An 18,566-nucleotide genomic window follows, 5' to 3' on the forward strand; every position below is an offset into this window, starting at 1 on the left:
CACACACAATTATATACACACGCACACCTATATACACACGCACACACAGAGTTATATAGTACACACATTAAAAGAGTGATGATGAGGTCATGCATGGAGGAGGCAGGGTGGGGTAACAATTGGGAGAGAGGGAAGGAGAGAAGGGAGGAGAAGAGGGAGGGGAGAAGGGAGGGAAGGAGAGGAGTGAGGAGGGAGGGAAGGAGAGGAGGGAGGGAAGGGAGGAGGGAGGGGAGGAAGGAGAGGAGGAGAGAAGGGATTAGAGAAGGGAACAGAGAGGGGAGGAAGGAGGGGAGGAGAGAAGGGAGGCATGAGGGGAGGAGGGATGGGGAGGAGAGAAGGGAGGAGGAAGGGGAGGAAGGAAGGAAGGAAGGGAGGAGAGAAGGGATGAGAGAAGGGAACAGAGAGGGAAGGAGGGGAGGAGAGAAGGGAGGAGGGAGGGGAGGAGGGATGGGGAGGAGGGAAGGGAGGAGGAAGGGGAGGAGGGATGGGGAGGAGAGAAGGGAGGAGGGAGGTGAGGAGGGATGGGGAGGAGGGAGGGGAGGAAAGAAGGTAGGAGAGAAGGGAGGAAGGAGGGAGGAGGAAGGGAGGGAAGGAGAGAAGGGAGGCGAGAAGGGAGGAGGGAGGGGAGGAGAGAAGGGAGGAGAGAAGGTAGGACACAGGGAAGGAGAGAAGGGAGGAGGGAGGGAAGGAGAGAAGAGAAGAGAGAAGGTAGGACACAGGGAAGGAGAGAAGGGAGGAGGGAGGGAAGGAGAGAAGGGAGGAGGGAGGGAAGGAGAGAAGGGAGGAGGGAGACGAGGAAGGAGGGGAGGAGAGAAGGAGTACCAGCATGAAACTACAGTAGCTGGACCAGTAAAACACCTCCTGGACTGGACACACTCACACACTTTAACACTGACACAGAACAGCACTGGTCTGGACAGACACAGACCCTTTAACACTGACACAGAACAGCACTGGTGTGGACAGACACAGACCCTTTATCACTGACACAGAACAGCACTGGTCTGGACAGACACAGACCCTTTATCACTGACACAGAACAGCACTGGTCTGGACAGACACAGACCCTTTATCACTGACACAGAACAGCACTGGTCTGGACAGACACAGACCCTTTATCACTGACACAGAACAGCACTGGTCTGGACAGACACAGACCCTTTATCACTGACACAGAACAGCACTGGTCTGGACAGACACAGACCCTTTAACACTGAACTGGACACCGGGAACACCGCATTAGGAATATCCAGAGACACACTGAGAAGCCCTTCTGGAACACAGACTGTAAAAAGTGTTTCAACATACAGTAAAAGAAGGTGACTGATTGATTGATTGATTGACAGTCGGTCTCACCCATCCAGACATCTCCGAAGCAGCCCTGACCCAACTTCTTGTTTAGGGCCAGCGTTTCCCGGGCAACCTCCCAGGCGTCCCGCCCCAAACCCAGGGTGAGGGGCGTTGAATTGGGACAGGGCGTGGTCAAGAAGTGACACATCCCATCGTTACTGTCTAGAAGAGGGAGGGGTGGAGGGGATGGTAGGAGTGGAGAGGGAGGAGGGGGTGGAGGGAGGGAGATTAAATGAGATGAAGAGGCATGCAAAGACAGAGAACTAGTTCCTACCCATCCAGACTTCTCCAAACTGTCCGTTGCCCAGCTTCTTAATGAGCTGGAGAGACTCTCTGGGAATCTCCCACACATCCTTTGTCTTTACCGATAGGTCCGCAAGCTTAGGCATGCCCCGCCTACAGCTGCCAATCAACCTACAGCACAGACCTGCAGCTCGCTCTGATGGGAGTGAGAGAGACAGAGAGAGAGAAAGACAGACAGACAGAGAGAGAGGGAAAGATAGCGATAAAGAGAGAGAGAGGAGAGAGGAGAGAGGATAGAGACAGACAGACAGACAGACATACAGACAGACAGACATACAGACAGACAGACAGACAGACAGACAGACAGACAGACAGACAGACAGACAGACAGACAGACAGACAGACAGACAGACAGACAGACAGACAGACAGACAGACAGACAGACAGACAGAGAGAGAGAGAGAGAGAGGGGGGATGAAGAGATCAAAGGCAACAAACACATATAAAACACATATAAAACACATATAGAACACATATACAACACATACAGAACACATATACAACACATACAGAACACATATACAACACATACAGAACACATATACAACACATACAGAACACATATACAACACATACAGAACACATATAGAACACATACAGAACACATATACAACACATACAGAACACATATACAACACATACAGAACACATATACAACACATACAGAACACATATACAACACATATAGAACACATATACAACACATATACAACACATATAAAACACATATACAACACATATACAACACATATACAACACATATACAACACATATAGAACAGGATGCTTTACTTGATCCACTAAATAGTACTAACATACATAACACAACATAACATACATAACATAGATACACTACATGACCAAAAGTATGTGGACAGATGTCTGAACAACTCATTCCAAAATCATGGCGATTTCTAGCGCTACCGTTTCAGCACTTGGCGGTCTCGTTCTGTGAGCTTATGTGACCTACCACTTTAAGGATAAGCCGTTGTTGCTCCTAGACCTTCAGCACTTACAGTTGACCGGGGCAGCTCTAGCAGGGCAGAAATTTTACAAACTGACCTGTTGGAAAGGTGGCATCCTCTGACGGTGTCACGTTGAAAGTCACTGAGCTCATCAGTAACGTTATTGAACCGCCAAATTGTGTCTATGGAGATTGCATGGCTGTGTGCTCGATTTTATACACTTGACAGAAATGGGTGTGGCTGAAATAACCGAATCCATTAGTTTGAAAGGGTGTACACATACTTTTGGTGATGCAGTGTATCTTACAGACACATAACATATAAAAATTAGTACTGATACACCATGCTGTCCAATAGTATTGATACACCATGCTGTCCAATAGTACTGATACACCATGCTGTCCAATAGTATTGATACACCATGCTGTCTAATAGTATTGATACACCATGCTGTCCAATAGTATTGATACACCATGCTGTCCAATAGTATTGATACACCATGCTGTCTAATAGTATAATAGTATTGACACACCATGCTGTCTAATAGTATTGATACACCATGCTGTCTAATAGTATTGATACACCATGCTGTCTAATAGTATAATAGTATTGACACACCATGCTGTCTAATAGTATTGATACACCATGCTGTCTAATAGTATTGATACACCATGCTGTCTAATAGTACTGATACACCATGCTGTCTAATAGTATTGATACACCATGCTGTCTAATAGTATTGACACACCATGCTGTCTAATAGTATTGATACACCATGCTGTCCAATAGTATTGACACACCATGCTGTCTAATAGTATTGATACACCATGCTGTCTAATAGTATTGATACACCATGCTGTCTAATAGTATTGATACACCATGCTGTCTAATAGTATTGATACACCATGCTGTCTAATAGTATAATAGTATTGACACCCCATGCTGTCTAATAGTATAATAGTATTGACACACCATGCTGTCTAATAGTATAATAGTATTGACACCCCATGCTGTCTAATAGTATAATAGTATTGATACACCATGCTGTCTAATAGTATTGACACACCATGCTGTCTAATAGTATTGATACACCATGCTGTCTAATAGTATTGACACACCATGCTGTCTAATAGTACTGATACACCATGCTGTCTAATAGTATTGACACACCATGCTGTCCAATAGTATTGATACACCATGCTGTCTAATAATATTGATACACCATGCTGTCTAATAGTATTGATACACCATGCTGTCTAATAGTATTGACACACCATGCTGTCTAATAGTACTGATACACCATGCTGTCTAATAGTATTGACACACCATGCTGTCTAATAGTACTGATACACCATGCTGTCTAATAGTATTGATATACCATGCTGTCCAATAGTATTGATACACCATGCTGTCTAATAGTATAATAGTATTGATACACCATGCTGTCTAATAGTATTGATACACCATGCTGTCTAATAGTATTGATACACCATGCTGTCCAATAGTATTGACACACCATGCTGTCTAATAGTATTGATACACCATGCTGTCCAATAGTATTGATACACCATGCTGTCTAATAGTATTGATACACCATGCTGTCTAATAGTATTGATACACCATGCTGTCTAATAGTCTAATAGTACTGATACACCATGCTGTCTAATAGTATTGACACACCATGCTGTCTAATAATATTGACACACCATGCTGTCTAATAGTATTGACACACCATGCTGTCTAATAGTCTAATAGTATTGACACACCATGCTGTCTAATAGTATTGACACACCATGCTGTCTAATAGTATAATAGTATTGATACACCATGCTGTCTAATAGTCTAATAGTATTGACACACCATGCTGTCTAATAGTATTGACACACCATGCTGTCTAATAATATTGACACACCATGCTGTCTAATAGTCTAATAGTATTGACACACCATGCTGTCTAATAGTATTGACACACCATGCTGTCTAATAATATTGACACACCATGCTGTCTAATAGTCTAATAGTATTGACACACCATGCTGTCTAATAATATTGACACACCATGCTGTCTAATAGTCTAATAGTATTGACACACCATGCTGTCTAATAGTCTAATAGTATTGATACACCATGCTGTCTAATAGTATTGACACACCATGCTGTCTAATAGTGACACACCATAATAGTATTTGTCTAATAGTATTGACACACCATGCTGTCTAATATTGATACACCATGCTGTCTAATAGTATAATAGTATTGACACACCATGCTGTCTAATAGATACACCATCTGTAATAGTATTGACACACCATGCTGTCTAATAGTCTAATAATATTGACACACCATGCTGTCTAATAGTCTAATAGTATTGACACACCATGCTGTCTAATAGTCTAATAGTATTGATACACCATGCTGTCTAATAGTATTGACACACCATGCTGTCTAATAGTATAATAGTATTGATACACCATGCTGTCTAATAGTATTGATACACCATGCTGTCTAATAGTATTGATACACCATGCTGTCTAATAGTCTAATAGTATTGACACACCATGCTGTCTAATAGTATAATGATTGACACACCATGCTGTCTAATAGTCTAATAGTATTGACACACCATGCTGTCTAATATAATAGTATTGACACACCATGCTGTCTAATAGTATTGACACACCATGCTGTCTAATAATATTGACACACCATGCTGTCTAATAGTATTGACACACCATGCTGTCTAATAGTATTGATACACCATGCTGTCTAATAGTATTGACACACCATGCTGTCTAATAGTATAATAGTATTGATACACCATGCTGTCTAATAATATTGATACACCATGCTGTCTAATAGTATTGATACACCATGCTGTCCTAATATGCTGTCTAATAGTATTGACACACCATGCTGTCTAATAGTATTGACACACCATGCTGTCTAATAGTATTGATACACCATGCTGTCTAATAGTATAATAGTATTGATACACCATGCTGTCTAATAGTATTGATACACCATGCTGTCTAATAGTATTGACACACCATGCTGTCTAATAGTATAATAGTATTGATACACCATGCTGTCTAATAGTATTGATACACCATGCTGTCTAATAGTATTGATACACCATGCTGTCTAATAGTATTGATACACCATGCTGTCTAATAGTATTGATACACCATGCTGTCTAATATGTATCAATAGTATTGATACACCATGCTTGTCTAATAGTATTGACACACCATGCTGTCTAATAGTATAATAGTATTGATACACCATGCTGTCTAATAGTATAATAGTATTGATACACCATGCTGTCTACCATAATAGTATTGACACACCATGCTGTCTAATAGTATTGATACACCATGCTGTCTAATACACCATGCTGTCTAATAGTATTGACACACCATGCTGTCTAATAGTATTGACACACCATGCTGTCTAATAGTATTGATACACCATGCTGTCTAATAGTATAATAGTATTGACACACCATGTCTGTATAATAGTATTGACACACCATGCTGTCTAATAGTATTGACACACCATGCTGTCTAATAGTATAATAGTATTGACACACCATGCTGTCTAATAGTATTGATACACCATGCTGTCTAATAGTATTGACACACCATGCTGTCTAATGACACACCATGCTGTCCAATAGTATTGATACACCATGCTGTCTAATAGTATTGACACACCATGCTGTCTAATAGTATTGATACACCATGCTGTCTAATAGTATAATAGTATTGACACACCATGCTGTCTAATAGTATTGACACACCATGCTGTCTAATAGTCTGTCTAATAGTATTGACACCATGCTGTCTAATAGTATGATACACCATGCTGTCTAATAGTATTGTACACCATGCTGTCCAATAGTATTGACACACCATGCTGTCTAATAGTATAATAGTATTGACACACCATGCTGTCTAATAGTATTGACACACCATGCTGTCTAATAGTATAATAGTATTGACACACCATGCTGTCTAATAGTATTGACACACCATGCTGTCTAATAGTATAATAGTATTGACACACCATGCTGTCTAATAGTATAATAGTATTGACACACCATGCTGTCTAATAGTATAATAGTATTGACACACCATGCTGTCTAATAGTATTGACACACCATGCTGTCTAATAGTATAATAGTATTGACACACCATGCTGTCTAATAGTATAATAGTATTGACACACCATGCTGTCTATATAGTATAATAGTATTGACACACCATGCTGTCTAATAGTGACACACCATAATAGTATTGACACACCATGCTGTCTAATATATTGTACACCATGCTGTCTAATAGTATTGACACACCATGCTGTCTAATAGTATAATAGTATTGACACACCATGCTGTCCAATAGTATTGACACACCATGCTGTCTAATAGTATAATAGTATTGACACACCATGCTGTCCAATAGTATTGACACACCATGCTGTCTAATAGTATTGACACACCATGCTGTCTAATAGTATAATAGTATTGACACACCATGCTGTCTAATAGTATAATAGTATTGACACACCATGCTGTCTAATAGTATTGATACACCATGCTGTCTAATAGTATTGACACACCATGCTGTCCAATAGTATAATAGTATTGACACACCATGCTGTCTAATAGTATAATAGTATTGACACACCATGCTGTCTAATAGTATTGACACACCATGCTGTCTAATAGTATTGACACACCATGCTGTCTAATAGTATTGATACACCATGCTGTCTAATAGTATTGACACACCATGCTGTCTAATAGTATAATAGTATTGACACACCATGCTGTCTAATAGTATAATAGTATTGACACACCATGCTGTCTAATAGTATTACATATGTATTAATAGTATTGATACACCATGCTGTCTAATAATAGTATAATAGTATTGACACCATGCTGTCTAATAGTATTGACACACCATGCTGTCTAATAGTATAATGATTGACACACCATGCTGTCTAATAGTATTGATACACCATGCTGTCTAATAGTATAATGATGACACACCATGCTGTCTAATAGTATTGACACACCATGCTGTCCAATAGTATTGATACACCATGCTGTCTAAGTATTGACACACCATGCTGTCTAATAGTATTGACACACCATGCTGTCTAATAGTATTGACACACCATGCTGTCTAATAGTAATAGTATTGATACACCATGCTGTCTAATAGTATTGACACACCATGCTGTCTAATAGTATTGACACACCATGCTGTCTAATAGTATTGATACACCATGCTGTCTAATAGTATTGATACACCATGCTGTCTAATAGTATTGATACACCATGCTGTCTAATAGTATTGATACACCATGCTGTCTAATAGTATTGATACACCATGCTGTCTAATAGTATTGACACACCATGCTGTCTAATAGTATTGATACACCATGCTGTCAATAGTATTGATACACCATGCTGTCTAATAGTATAATAGTATTGACACACCATGCTGTCTAATAGTATTGACACACCATGCTGTCTAATAGTATTGATACACCATGCTGTCTAATAGTATTGATACACCATGCTGTCTAATAGTATTGACACACCATGCTGTCTAATAGTCTAATAGTATTGATACACCATATTGACACACCATGCTGTCTGACACACCAATAGTATTGATACACCATGCTGTCTAATAGTATTGACACACCATGCTGTCTAATAGTATTGACACACCATGCTGTCAATAGTATTGACACACCATGCTGTCTAATAGTATTGATACACCATGCTGTCTAATAGTATTGACACACCATGCTGTCTAATAGTATTGACACACCATGCTGTCTAATAGTATTGACACACCATGCTGTCTAATAGTATTGTATTGACACACCATGCTGTCTAATAGTATTGACACACCATGCTGTCCAATATAATAGTATTGACACACCATGCTGTCTAATAGTATAATAGTATTGACACACCATGCTGTCTAATAGTATAATATTGATACACCATGCTGTGACACACCATGCTGTCTAATAGTATTGATACACCATGCTGTCTAATAGTATTGACACACCATGCTGTCTAATAGTATTGATACACCATGCTGTCTAATAGTATTGACACACCATGCTGTCTAATAGTATAATAGTATTGATACACCATGCTGTCTAATAGTATTGACACACCATGCTGTCTAATAGTATTGACACACCATGCTGTCTAATAGTATAATAGTATTGACACACCATGCTGTCTAATAGTATTGATTGACACACCATGCTGTCTAATAGTATTGACACACCATGCTAATAGTCTAATAGTATTGATACACCATGCTGTCTAATAGTATTGACACACCATGCTGTCTAATAGTAATAGTATTGACACACCATGCTGTCTAATAGTATTGACACACCATGCTGTCTAATAGTATTGACACACCATGCTGTCTAATAGTATAATAGTATTGACACACCATGCATGCTCAATGTCTAATAGTCACAATAGTCTAATAGTATTGACACACCATGCTGTCTAATAGTATAATAGTATTGACACACCATGCTGTCTAATAGTATAATAGTATTGACACACCATGCTGTCTAATAGTATTGATACACCATGCTGTCTAATAGTATTGATACACCATGCTGTCTAATAGTATTGTATTGATACACCATGCTGTCATGCTGTCTAATAGTATAATAGTATTGATACACCATGCTGTCTAATAATAGTATTGATACACCATGCTGTCTAATAGTATTGATATAGTATTGACACACCATGCTGTCTAATAGTATTGATACACCATGCTAATGTCTAATAGTATTGACACACCATGCTGTCTACCATGCTGTCTAATAGTATTGATACACCATGCTGTCTAATAGTATATGCTGTCTAATAGTATTGACACACCATGCTGTCTAATAATTGACACACCATGCTGTATAATGACACACCATGCTGTCTAATAGTATTGATACACCATGCTGTCTAATAGTATTGATACACCACCATGACACACCATGCTCTAATAGTATTGATACACCACCATATTGACACACCATGCTGTCTAATAGTATTGACACACCATGCTGTCTAATAGTATTGACACACCATGCTGTCTAATAGTATAATAGTATTGACACACCATGCTGTCTAATAGTATTGATACACCATGCTGTCTAATAGTATTGATACACCATGCTGTCTAATAGTATTGATACACCATGCTGTCTAATAGTATTGATACACCATGCTGTCTAATAGTATTGATACACCATGCTGTCTAATAGTATAATAGTATTGATACACCATGCTGTCTAATAGTATTGATACACCATGCTGTCTAATAGTATTGACACACCATGCTGTCTAATAGTATTGACACACCATGCTGTCAATAGTAATACACCATGCTGTCTAATAGTATTGACACACCATGCTGTCTAATAGTATTGACACACCATGCTGTCTAATAGTATTGACACACCATGCATGTCTAATATATTGACACACCATGCTGTCTAATAGTACACCATGCTGTCTAATAGTATTGATACACCATGCTGTCTAATAGTATTGATACACCATGCTGTCTAATAGTATTGACACACCATGCTGTCTAATAGTATTGACACACCATGCTGTCTAATAGTATAATAGTATTGACACACCATGCTGTCTAATAGTATAATAGTATTGATACACCATGCTGTCTAATAGTATTGACACACCATGCTGTCTAATAGTATTGTATTGATACACCATGCTGTCTAATAGTATTGACACACCATGCTGTCTAATAGTATTGATACACCATGCTGTCTAATAGTATTGACACACCATGCTGTCTAATAGTATTGATACACCATGCTGTCTAATAGTATTGACACACCATGCTGTCTAATAGTATTGACACACCATGCTGTCTAATAGTATAATAGTATTGACACACCATGCTGTCTAATAGTATTGATACACCATGCTGTCTAATAGTATTGACACACCATGCTGTCTAATAGTATTGACACACCATGCTGTCTAATAGTATAATAGTATTGACACACCATGCTGTCTAATAGTATAATAGTATTGATACACCATGCTGTCTAATAGTATTGACACACCATGCTTTCTAATAGTATTGATACACCATGCTGTCTAATAGTATAATAGTATTGACACACCATGCTGTCTAATAGTATAATAGTATTGACACACCATGCTGTCTAATAGTATAATAGTATTGATACACCATGCTGTCTAATAGTATTGACACACCATGCTGTCTAATAGTATTGACACACCATGCTGTCTAATAGTATTGATACACCATGCTGTCTAATAGTATTGATACACCATGCTGTCTAATAGTATTGACACACCATGCTGTCTAATAGTATAATAGTATTGATACACCATGCTGTCTAATAGTATTGACACACCATGCTGTCTAATAGTATTGACACACCATGCTGTCTAATAGTATTGACACACCATGCTGTCTAATAGTATTGATACACCATGCTGTCTAATAGTATAATTGTATTGACACACCATGCTGTCTAATAGTCTAATAGTATTGATACACCATGCTGTCTAATAGTATTGACACACCATGCTGTCTAATAGTATAATTGTATTGACACACCATGCTGTCTAATAGTGTAATAGTATTGACACACCATGCTGTCTAATAGTATTGACACACCATGCTGTCTAATAGTATTGACACACCATGCTGTCTAATAGTGTAATAGTATTGACACACCATGCTGTCCAATAGTATTGACACACCATGCTGTCTAATAGTATTGACACACCATGCTGTCTAATAGTATTGATACACCATGCTGTCTAATAGTATTGATACATCATGCTGTCTAATAGTATAATAGTATTGACACACCATGCTGTCTAATAGTATTGACACACCATGCTGTCTAATAGTATTGATACACCATGCTGTCTAATAGTATAATAGTATTGACACACCATGCTGTCCAATAGTATAATAGTATTGACACACCATGCTGTCTAATAGTATAATAGTATTGACACACCATGCTGTCTAATAGTATTGACACACCATGCTGTCTAATAGTATAATAGTATTGACACACCATGCTGTCCAATAGTATAATAGTATTGATACACCATGCTGTCTAATAGTATTGACACACCATGCTGTCTAATAGTATTGACACACCATGCTGTCTAATAGTATTGACACACCATGCTGTCTAATAGTATTGATACACCATGCTGTCTAATAGTATTGATACACCATGCTGTCTAATAGTATTGACACACCATGCTGTCTAATAGTATAATAGTATTGATACACCATGCTGTCTAATAGTATTGACACACCATGCTGTCTAATAGTATTGACACACCATGCTGTCTAATAGTATTGACACACCATGCTGTCTAATAGTATTACCATGCTGTCAAGTATTGATACACCATGCTGTCCAATAGTATTGATACACCATGCTGTCTAATAGTATTGACACACCATGCTGTCTAATAGTATTGATACACCATGCTGTCCAATAGTATTGACACACCATGCTGTCTAATAGTATTGACACACCATGCTGTCTAATAGAATTGATACACCATGCTGTCCAATAACACTGATACACCATGCTGTCCAATAGTATTGACACACCATGCTGTCTAATAGTATTGACACACCATGCTGTCTAATAGTATTGACACACCATGCTGTCTAATAGTATTGACACACCATGCTGTCTAATAGTACTGATACACCATGCTGTCCAATAACACTGATACACCATGCTGGCCAATAGTATTGACACACCATGCTGTCTAATAGTATAATAGTATTGACACACCATGCTGTCTAATAGTATAATAGTATTGACACACCATGCTGTCTAATAGTATTGACACACCATGCTGTCTAATAGTATAATAGTATTGACACACCATGCTGTCTAATAGTATTGACACACCATGCTGTCCAATAGTATAATAGTATTGACACACCATGCTGTCCAATAGTATAATAGTATTGACACACCATGCTGTCCAATAGTATAATAGTATTGACACACCATGCTGTCTAATAGTATAATAGTATTGACACACCATGCTGTCCAATAGTATAATAGTATTGACACACCATGCTGTCTAATAGTCTAATAGTATTGACACACCATGCTGTCTAATAGTATTGACACACCATGCTGTCTAATAGTATTGACACACCATGCTGTCTAATAGTATTGACACACCATGCTGTCTAATAGTATTGACACACCATGCTGTCTAATAGTATTGACACACCATGCTGTCTAATAGTATTGACACACCATGCTGTCTAATAGTATAATAGTATTGACACCATGGTGTCTAATAGTATTGACACACCATGCTGTCTAATAGTATAATAGTATTGACACACCATGCTGTCTAATAGTATTGACACACCATGCTGTCTAATAGTATTGACACACCATGCTGTCTAATAGTATAATAGTATTGACACACCATGCTGTCCAATAACACTGATACACCATGCTGTCTAATAGTATTGACACACCATGCTGTCCAATAGTATTGACACACCATGCTGTCTAATAGTATTGATACACCATGCTGTCTAATAGTATTGACACACCATGCGTATTGACACACCATGCTGTCTAATAGTATTGATACACCATGCTGTCTAATAGTATAAGTATTGATACACCATGCTGTCTAATAGTATTCTAATAGTATTGACACACCATGCTGTCTAATAGTATTGACACACCATGCTGTCTAATAGTATTGATACACCATGCTGTCTAATAGTAATAGTATAATAGTATTGACACACCATGCTGTCACAATAGTATAATAGTATTGACACACCATGCTGTCTAATAATACACCATGCTGTCTAATAGTATTGACACACCATGCTGTCTAATAGTATTGATACACCATGCTGTCTAATAGTATTGACACACCATGCTGTCTAATAGTATTGACACACCATGCTGTCTAATAGTATAATAGTATTGACACACCATGCTGTCTAATAGTATAATAGTATTGATACACCATGCTGTCTAATAGTATTGACACACCATGCTGTCTAATAGTATTGACACACCATGCTGTCTAATAGTATTGACACACCATGCTGTCTAATAGTATTGATACACCATGCTGTCTAATAGTATTGACACACCATGCTGTCTAATATTGTACACCATGCTGTCTAATAGTATTGACACACCATGCTGTCTAATAGTATTGACACACCATGCTGTCTAATAGTATAATGTATTGACACACCATGCTGTCTAATAGTATAATAGTATTGATACACCATGCTGTCTAATAGTATTGACACACCATGCTGTCTAATAGTATAATAGTATTGATACACCATGCTGTCTAATAGTATTGATACACCATGCTGTCTAATAGTATTGACACACCATGCTGTCTAATAGTATTGACACACCATGCTGTCTAATAGTATTGATACACCATGCTGTCAATAGTATTGATACCCCATGCTGTCTAATAGTATTGACACACCATGCTGTCTAATAGTATTACACCATGCTGTCTAATAGTATTGATACACCATGCTGTCTAAATAAGTATTGATACACCATGCTGTCTAATAGTATAATAGTATTGACACACCATGCTGTCCAATAGTATTGACACACCATGCTGTCTAATAGTATAATAGTATTGATACACCATGCTGTCTAATAGTATAATAGTATTGACACACCATGCTGTCTAATAGTATTGACACACCATGCTGTCTAATAGTATTGACACACCATGCTGTCTAATAGTATAATAGTATTGACACACCATGCTGTCTAATAGTATAATAGTATTGACACACCATGCTGTCTAATAGTATAATAGTATTGACACACCATGCTGTCTAATAGTATTGATACACCATGCTGTCTAATAGTATTGACACACCATGCTGTCTAATAGTATTGATACACCATGCTGTCTAATAGTATTGACACACCATGCTGTCTAATAGTATTGACACACCATGCTGTCTAATAGTATAATAGTATTGACACACCATGCTGTCTAATAGTATAATAGTATTGATACACCATGCTGTCTAATAGTATTGACACACCATGCTGTCTAATAGTATAATAGTATTGATACACCATGCTGTCTAATAGTATTGACACACCATGCTGTCTAATAGTATTGACACACCATGCTGTCTAATAGTATTGACACACCATGCTGTCTAATAGTATTGATACACCATGCTGTCTAATAGTATTGATACACCATGCTGTCTAATAGTATAATAGTATTGACACACCATGCTGTCCAATAGTATTGACACACCATGCTGTCTAATAGTATAATAGTATTGACACACCATGCTGTCTAATAGTATAATAGTATTGACACACCATGCTGTCCAATAACACTGATACACCATGCTGTCTAATAGTATTGACACACCATGCTGTCTAATAGTATAATAGTATTGACACACCATGCTGTCTAATAGTATAATAGTATTGATACACCATGCTGTCTAATAGTATAATAGTATTGACACACCATGCTGTCTAATAGTATTGATACACCATGCTGTCTAATAGTATTGACACACCATGCTGTCTAATAGTATTGATACACCATGCTGTCTAATAGTATTGACACACCATGCTGTCTAATAGTATTGACACACCATGCTGTCTAATAGTATAATAGTATTGACACACCATGCTGTCCAATAACACTGATACACCATGCTGTCTAATAGTATTGACACACCATGCTGTCCAATAGTATTGATACACCATGCTGTCTAATAGTATTGATACACCATGCTGTCTAATAGTATTGACACACCATGCTGTCTAATAGTATTGATACACCATGCTGTCTAATAGTATAATAGTATTGATACACCATGCTGTCTAATAGTATTGACACACCATGCTGTCTAATAGTATTGACACACCATGCTGTCTAATAGTATTGACACACCATGCTGTCCAATAGTATTGATACACCATGCTGTCTAATAGTATTGATACACCATGCTGTCTAATAGTATTGACACACCATGCTGTCTAATAGTATTGACACACCATGCTGTCTAATAGTATTGATACACCATGCTGTCTAATAGTATTGACACACCATGCTGTCTAATAGTATTGATACACCATGCTGTCTAATAGTATTGACACACCATGCTGTCTAATAGTATTGACACACCATGCTGTCTAATAGTATAATAGTATTGACACACCATGCTGTCTAATAGTATAATAGTATTGATACACCATGCTGTCTAATAGTATTGACACACCATGCTGTCTAATAGTATAATAGTATTGATACACCATGCTGTCTAATAGTATTGACACACCATGCTGTCTAATAGTATTGATACACCATGCTGTCTAATAGTATTGACACACCATGCTGTCTAATAGTATTGATACACCATGCTGTCTAATAGTATTGACACACCATGCTGTCTAATAGTATTGACACACCATGCTGTCTAATAGTATAATAGTATTGACACACCATGCTGTCTAATAGTATAATAGTATTGATACACCATGCTGTCTAATAGTATTGACACACCATGCTGTCTAATAGTATAATAGTATTGATACACCATGCTGTCTAATAGTATTGACACACCATGCTGTCTAATAGTATTGACACACCATGCTGTCCAATAGTATTGACACACCATGCTGTCCAATAGTATTGACACACCATGCTGTCCAATAGTATTGATACCCCATGCTGTCCAATAGTATTGATACCCCATGCTGTCTAATAGTATAATAGTATTGACACACCATGCTGTCTAATAGTATTGACACACCATGCTGTCTAATAGTATTGATACACCATGCTGTCTAATAGTATTGATACACCATGCTGTCTAATAGTATAATAGTATTGACACACCATGCTGTCCAATAGTATTGACACACCATGCTGTCTAATAGTATAATAGTATTGATACACCATGCTGTCTAATAGTATAATAGTATTGACACACCATGCTGTCCAATAACACTGATACACCATGCTGTCTAATAGTATTGACACACCATGCTGTCTAATAGTATAATAGTATTGACACACCATGCTGTCTAATAGTATAATAGTATTGATACACCATGCTGTCTAATAGTATAATAGTATTGACACACCATGCTGTCTAATAGTATTGATACACCATGCTGTCTAATAGTATTGACACACCATGCTGTCTAATAGTATTGATACACCATGCTGTCTAATAGTATTGACACACCATGCTGTCTAATAGTATTGACACACCATGCTGTCTAATAGTATAATAGTATTGACACACCATGCTGTCTAATAGTATAATAGTATTGACACACCATGCTGTCTAATAGTATTGACACACCATGCTGTCTAATAGTATAATAGTATTGATACACCATGCTGTCTAATAGTATTGACACACCATGCTGTCTAATAGTATTGACACACCATGCTGTCTAATAGTATTGACACACCATGCTGTCTAATAGTATTGATACACCATGCTGTCTAATAGTATTGATACACCATGCTGTCTAATAGTATTGACACACCATAATAGTATTGACACACCATGCTGTCCAATAGTATAATAGTATTGACACACCATGCTGTCTAATAGTATAATAGTATTGACACACCATGCTGTCTAATAGTATTGACACACCATGCTGTCTAATAGTATTGACACACCATGCTGTCTAATAGTATAATAGTATTGACACACCATGCTGTCTAATAGTATAATAGTATTGACACACCATGCTGTCTAATAGTATAATAGTATTGACACACCATGCTGTCTAATAGTATTGATACACCATGCTGTCTAATAGTATTGACACACCATGCTGTCTAATAGTATTGATACACCATGCTGTCTAATAGTATTGACACACCATGCTGTCTAATAGTATTGACACACCATGCTGTCTAATAGTATAATAGTATTGACACACCATGCTGTCTAATAGTATAATAGTATTGACACACCATGCTGTCTAATAGTATTGACACACCATGCTGTCTAATAGTATAATAGTATTGATACACCATGCTGTCTAATAGTATTGACACACCATGCTGTCTAATAGTATTGACACACCATGCTGTCCAATAGTATTGACACACCATGCTGTCCAATAGTATTGACACACCATGCTGTCCAATAGTATTGATACCCCATGCTGTCCAATAGTATTGATACCCCATGCTGTCTAATAGTATAATAGTATTGACACACCATGCTGTCTAATAGTATTGACACACCATGCTGTCTAATAGTATTGATACACCATGCTGTCTAATAGTATTGATACACCATGCTGTCTAATAGTATAATAGTATTGACACACCATGCTGTCCAATAGTATTGACACACCATGCTGTCTAATAGTATAATAGTATTGATACACCATGCTGTCTAATAGTATAATAGTATTGACACACCATGCTGTCCAATAACACTGATACACCATGCTGTCTAATAGTATTGACACACCATGCTGTCTAATAGTATAATAGTATTGACACACCATGCTGTCTAATAGTATAATAGTATTGATACACCATGCTGTCTAATAGTATAATAGTATTGACACACCATGCTGTCTAATAGTATTGACACACCATGCTGTCTAATAGTATTGATACACCATGCTGTCTAATAGTATTGATACACCATGCTGTCTAATAGTATTGACACACCATGCTGTCTAATAGTATTGACACACCATGCTGTCTAATAGTATTGACACACCATGCTGTCTAATAGTATAATAGTATTGACACACCATGCTGTCTAATAGTATAATAGTATTGACACACCAT

At 37.6% G+C, this 18,566-nt stretch overlaps 1 protein-coding gene across 3 annotated transcripts in view; it reads right to left on the reverse strand.

Moving 5' to 3' along the window:
* The window catches only part of LOC115116659 (proto-oncogene tyrosine-protein kinase Yrk-like), an 82,146-nt gene that overhangs the window by 7,537 nt on the left and 56,043 nt on the right, over positions 1-18,566 (reverse strand). The window contains exon 8 of one of the 3 annotated variants that reach the window (XM_065020187.1): positions 1,625-1,789. The exons of 1 other annotated variant lie outside the window; for it this stretch is intronic. In XM_065020187.1, coding sequence (XP_064876259.1) covers positions 1,625-1,789 — 165 coding nt within the window. Of the gene's footprint in view, positions 1-1,356; positions 1,513-1,624; positions 1,790-18,566 lie in introns of all 3 variants that reach the window. One more of the 3 variants, XM_065020188.1, reaches the window with a different exon arrangement.

This window comes from Oncorhynchus nerka, linkage group LG7 (assembly GCF_034236695.1).
Source record: "Oncorhynchus nerka isolate Pitt River linkage group LG7, Oner_Uvic_2.0, whole genome shotgun sequence".
Classification (NCBI taxonomy): Eukaryota; Metazoa; Chordata; class Actinopteri; order Salmoniformes; family Salmonidae; genus Oncorhynchus; species Oncorhynchus nerka.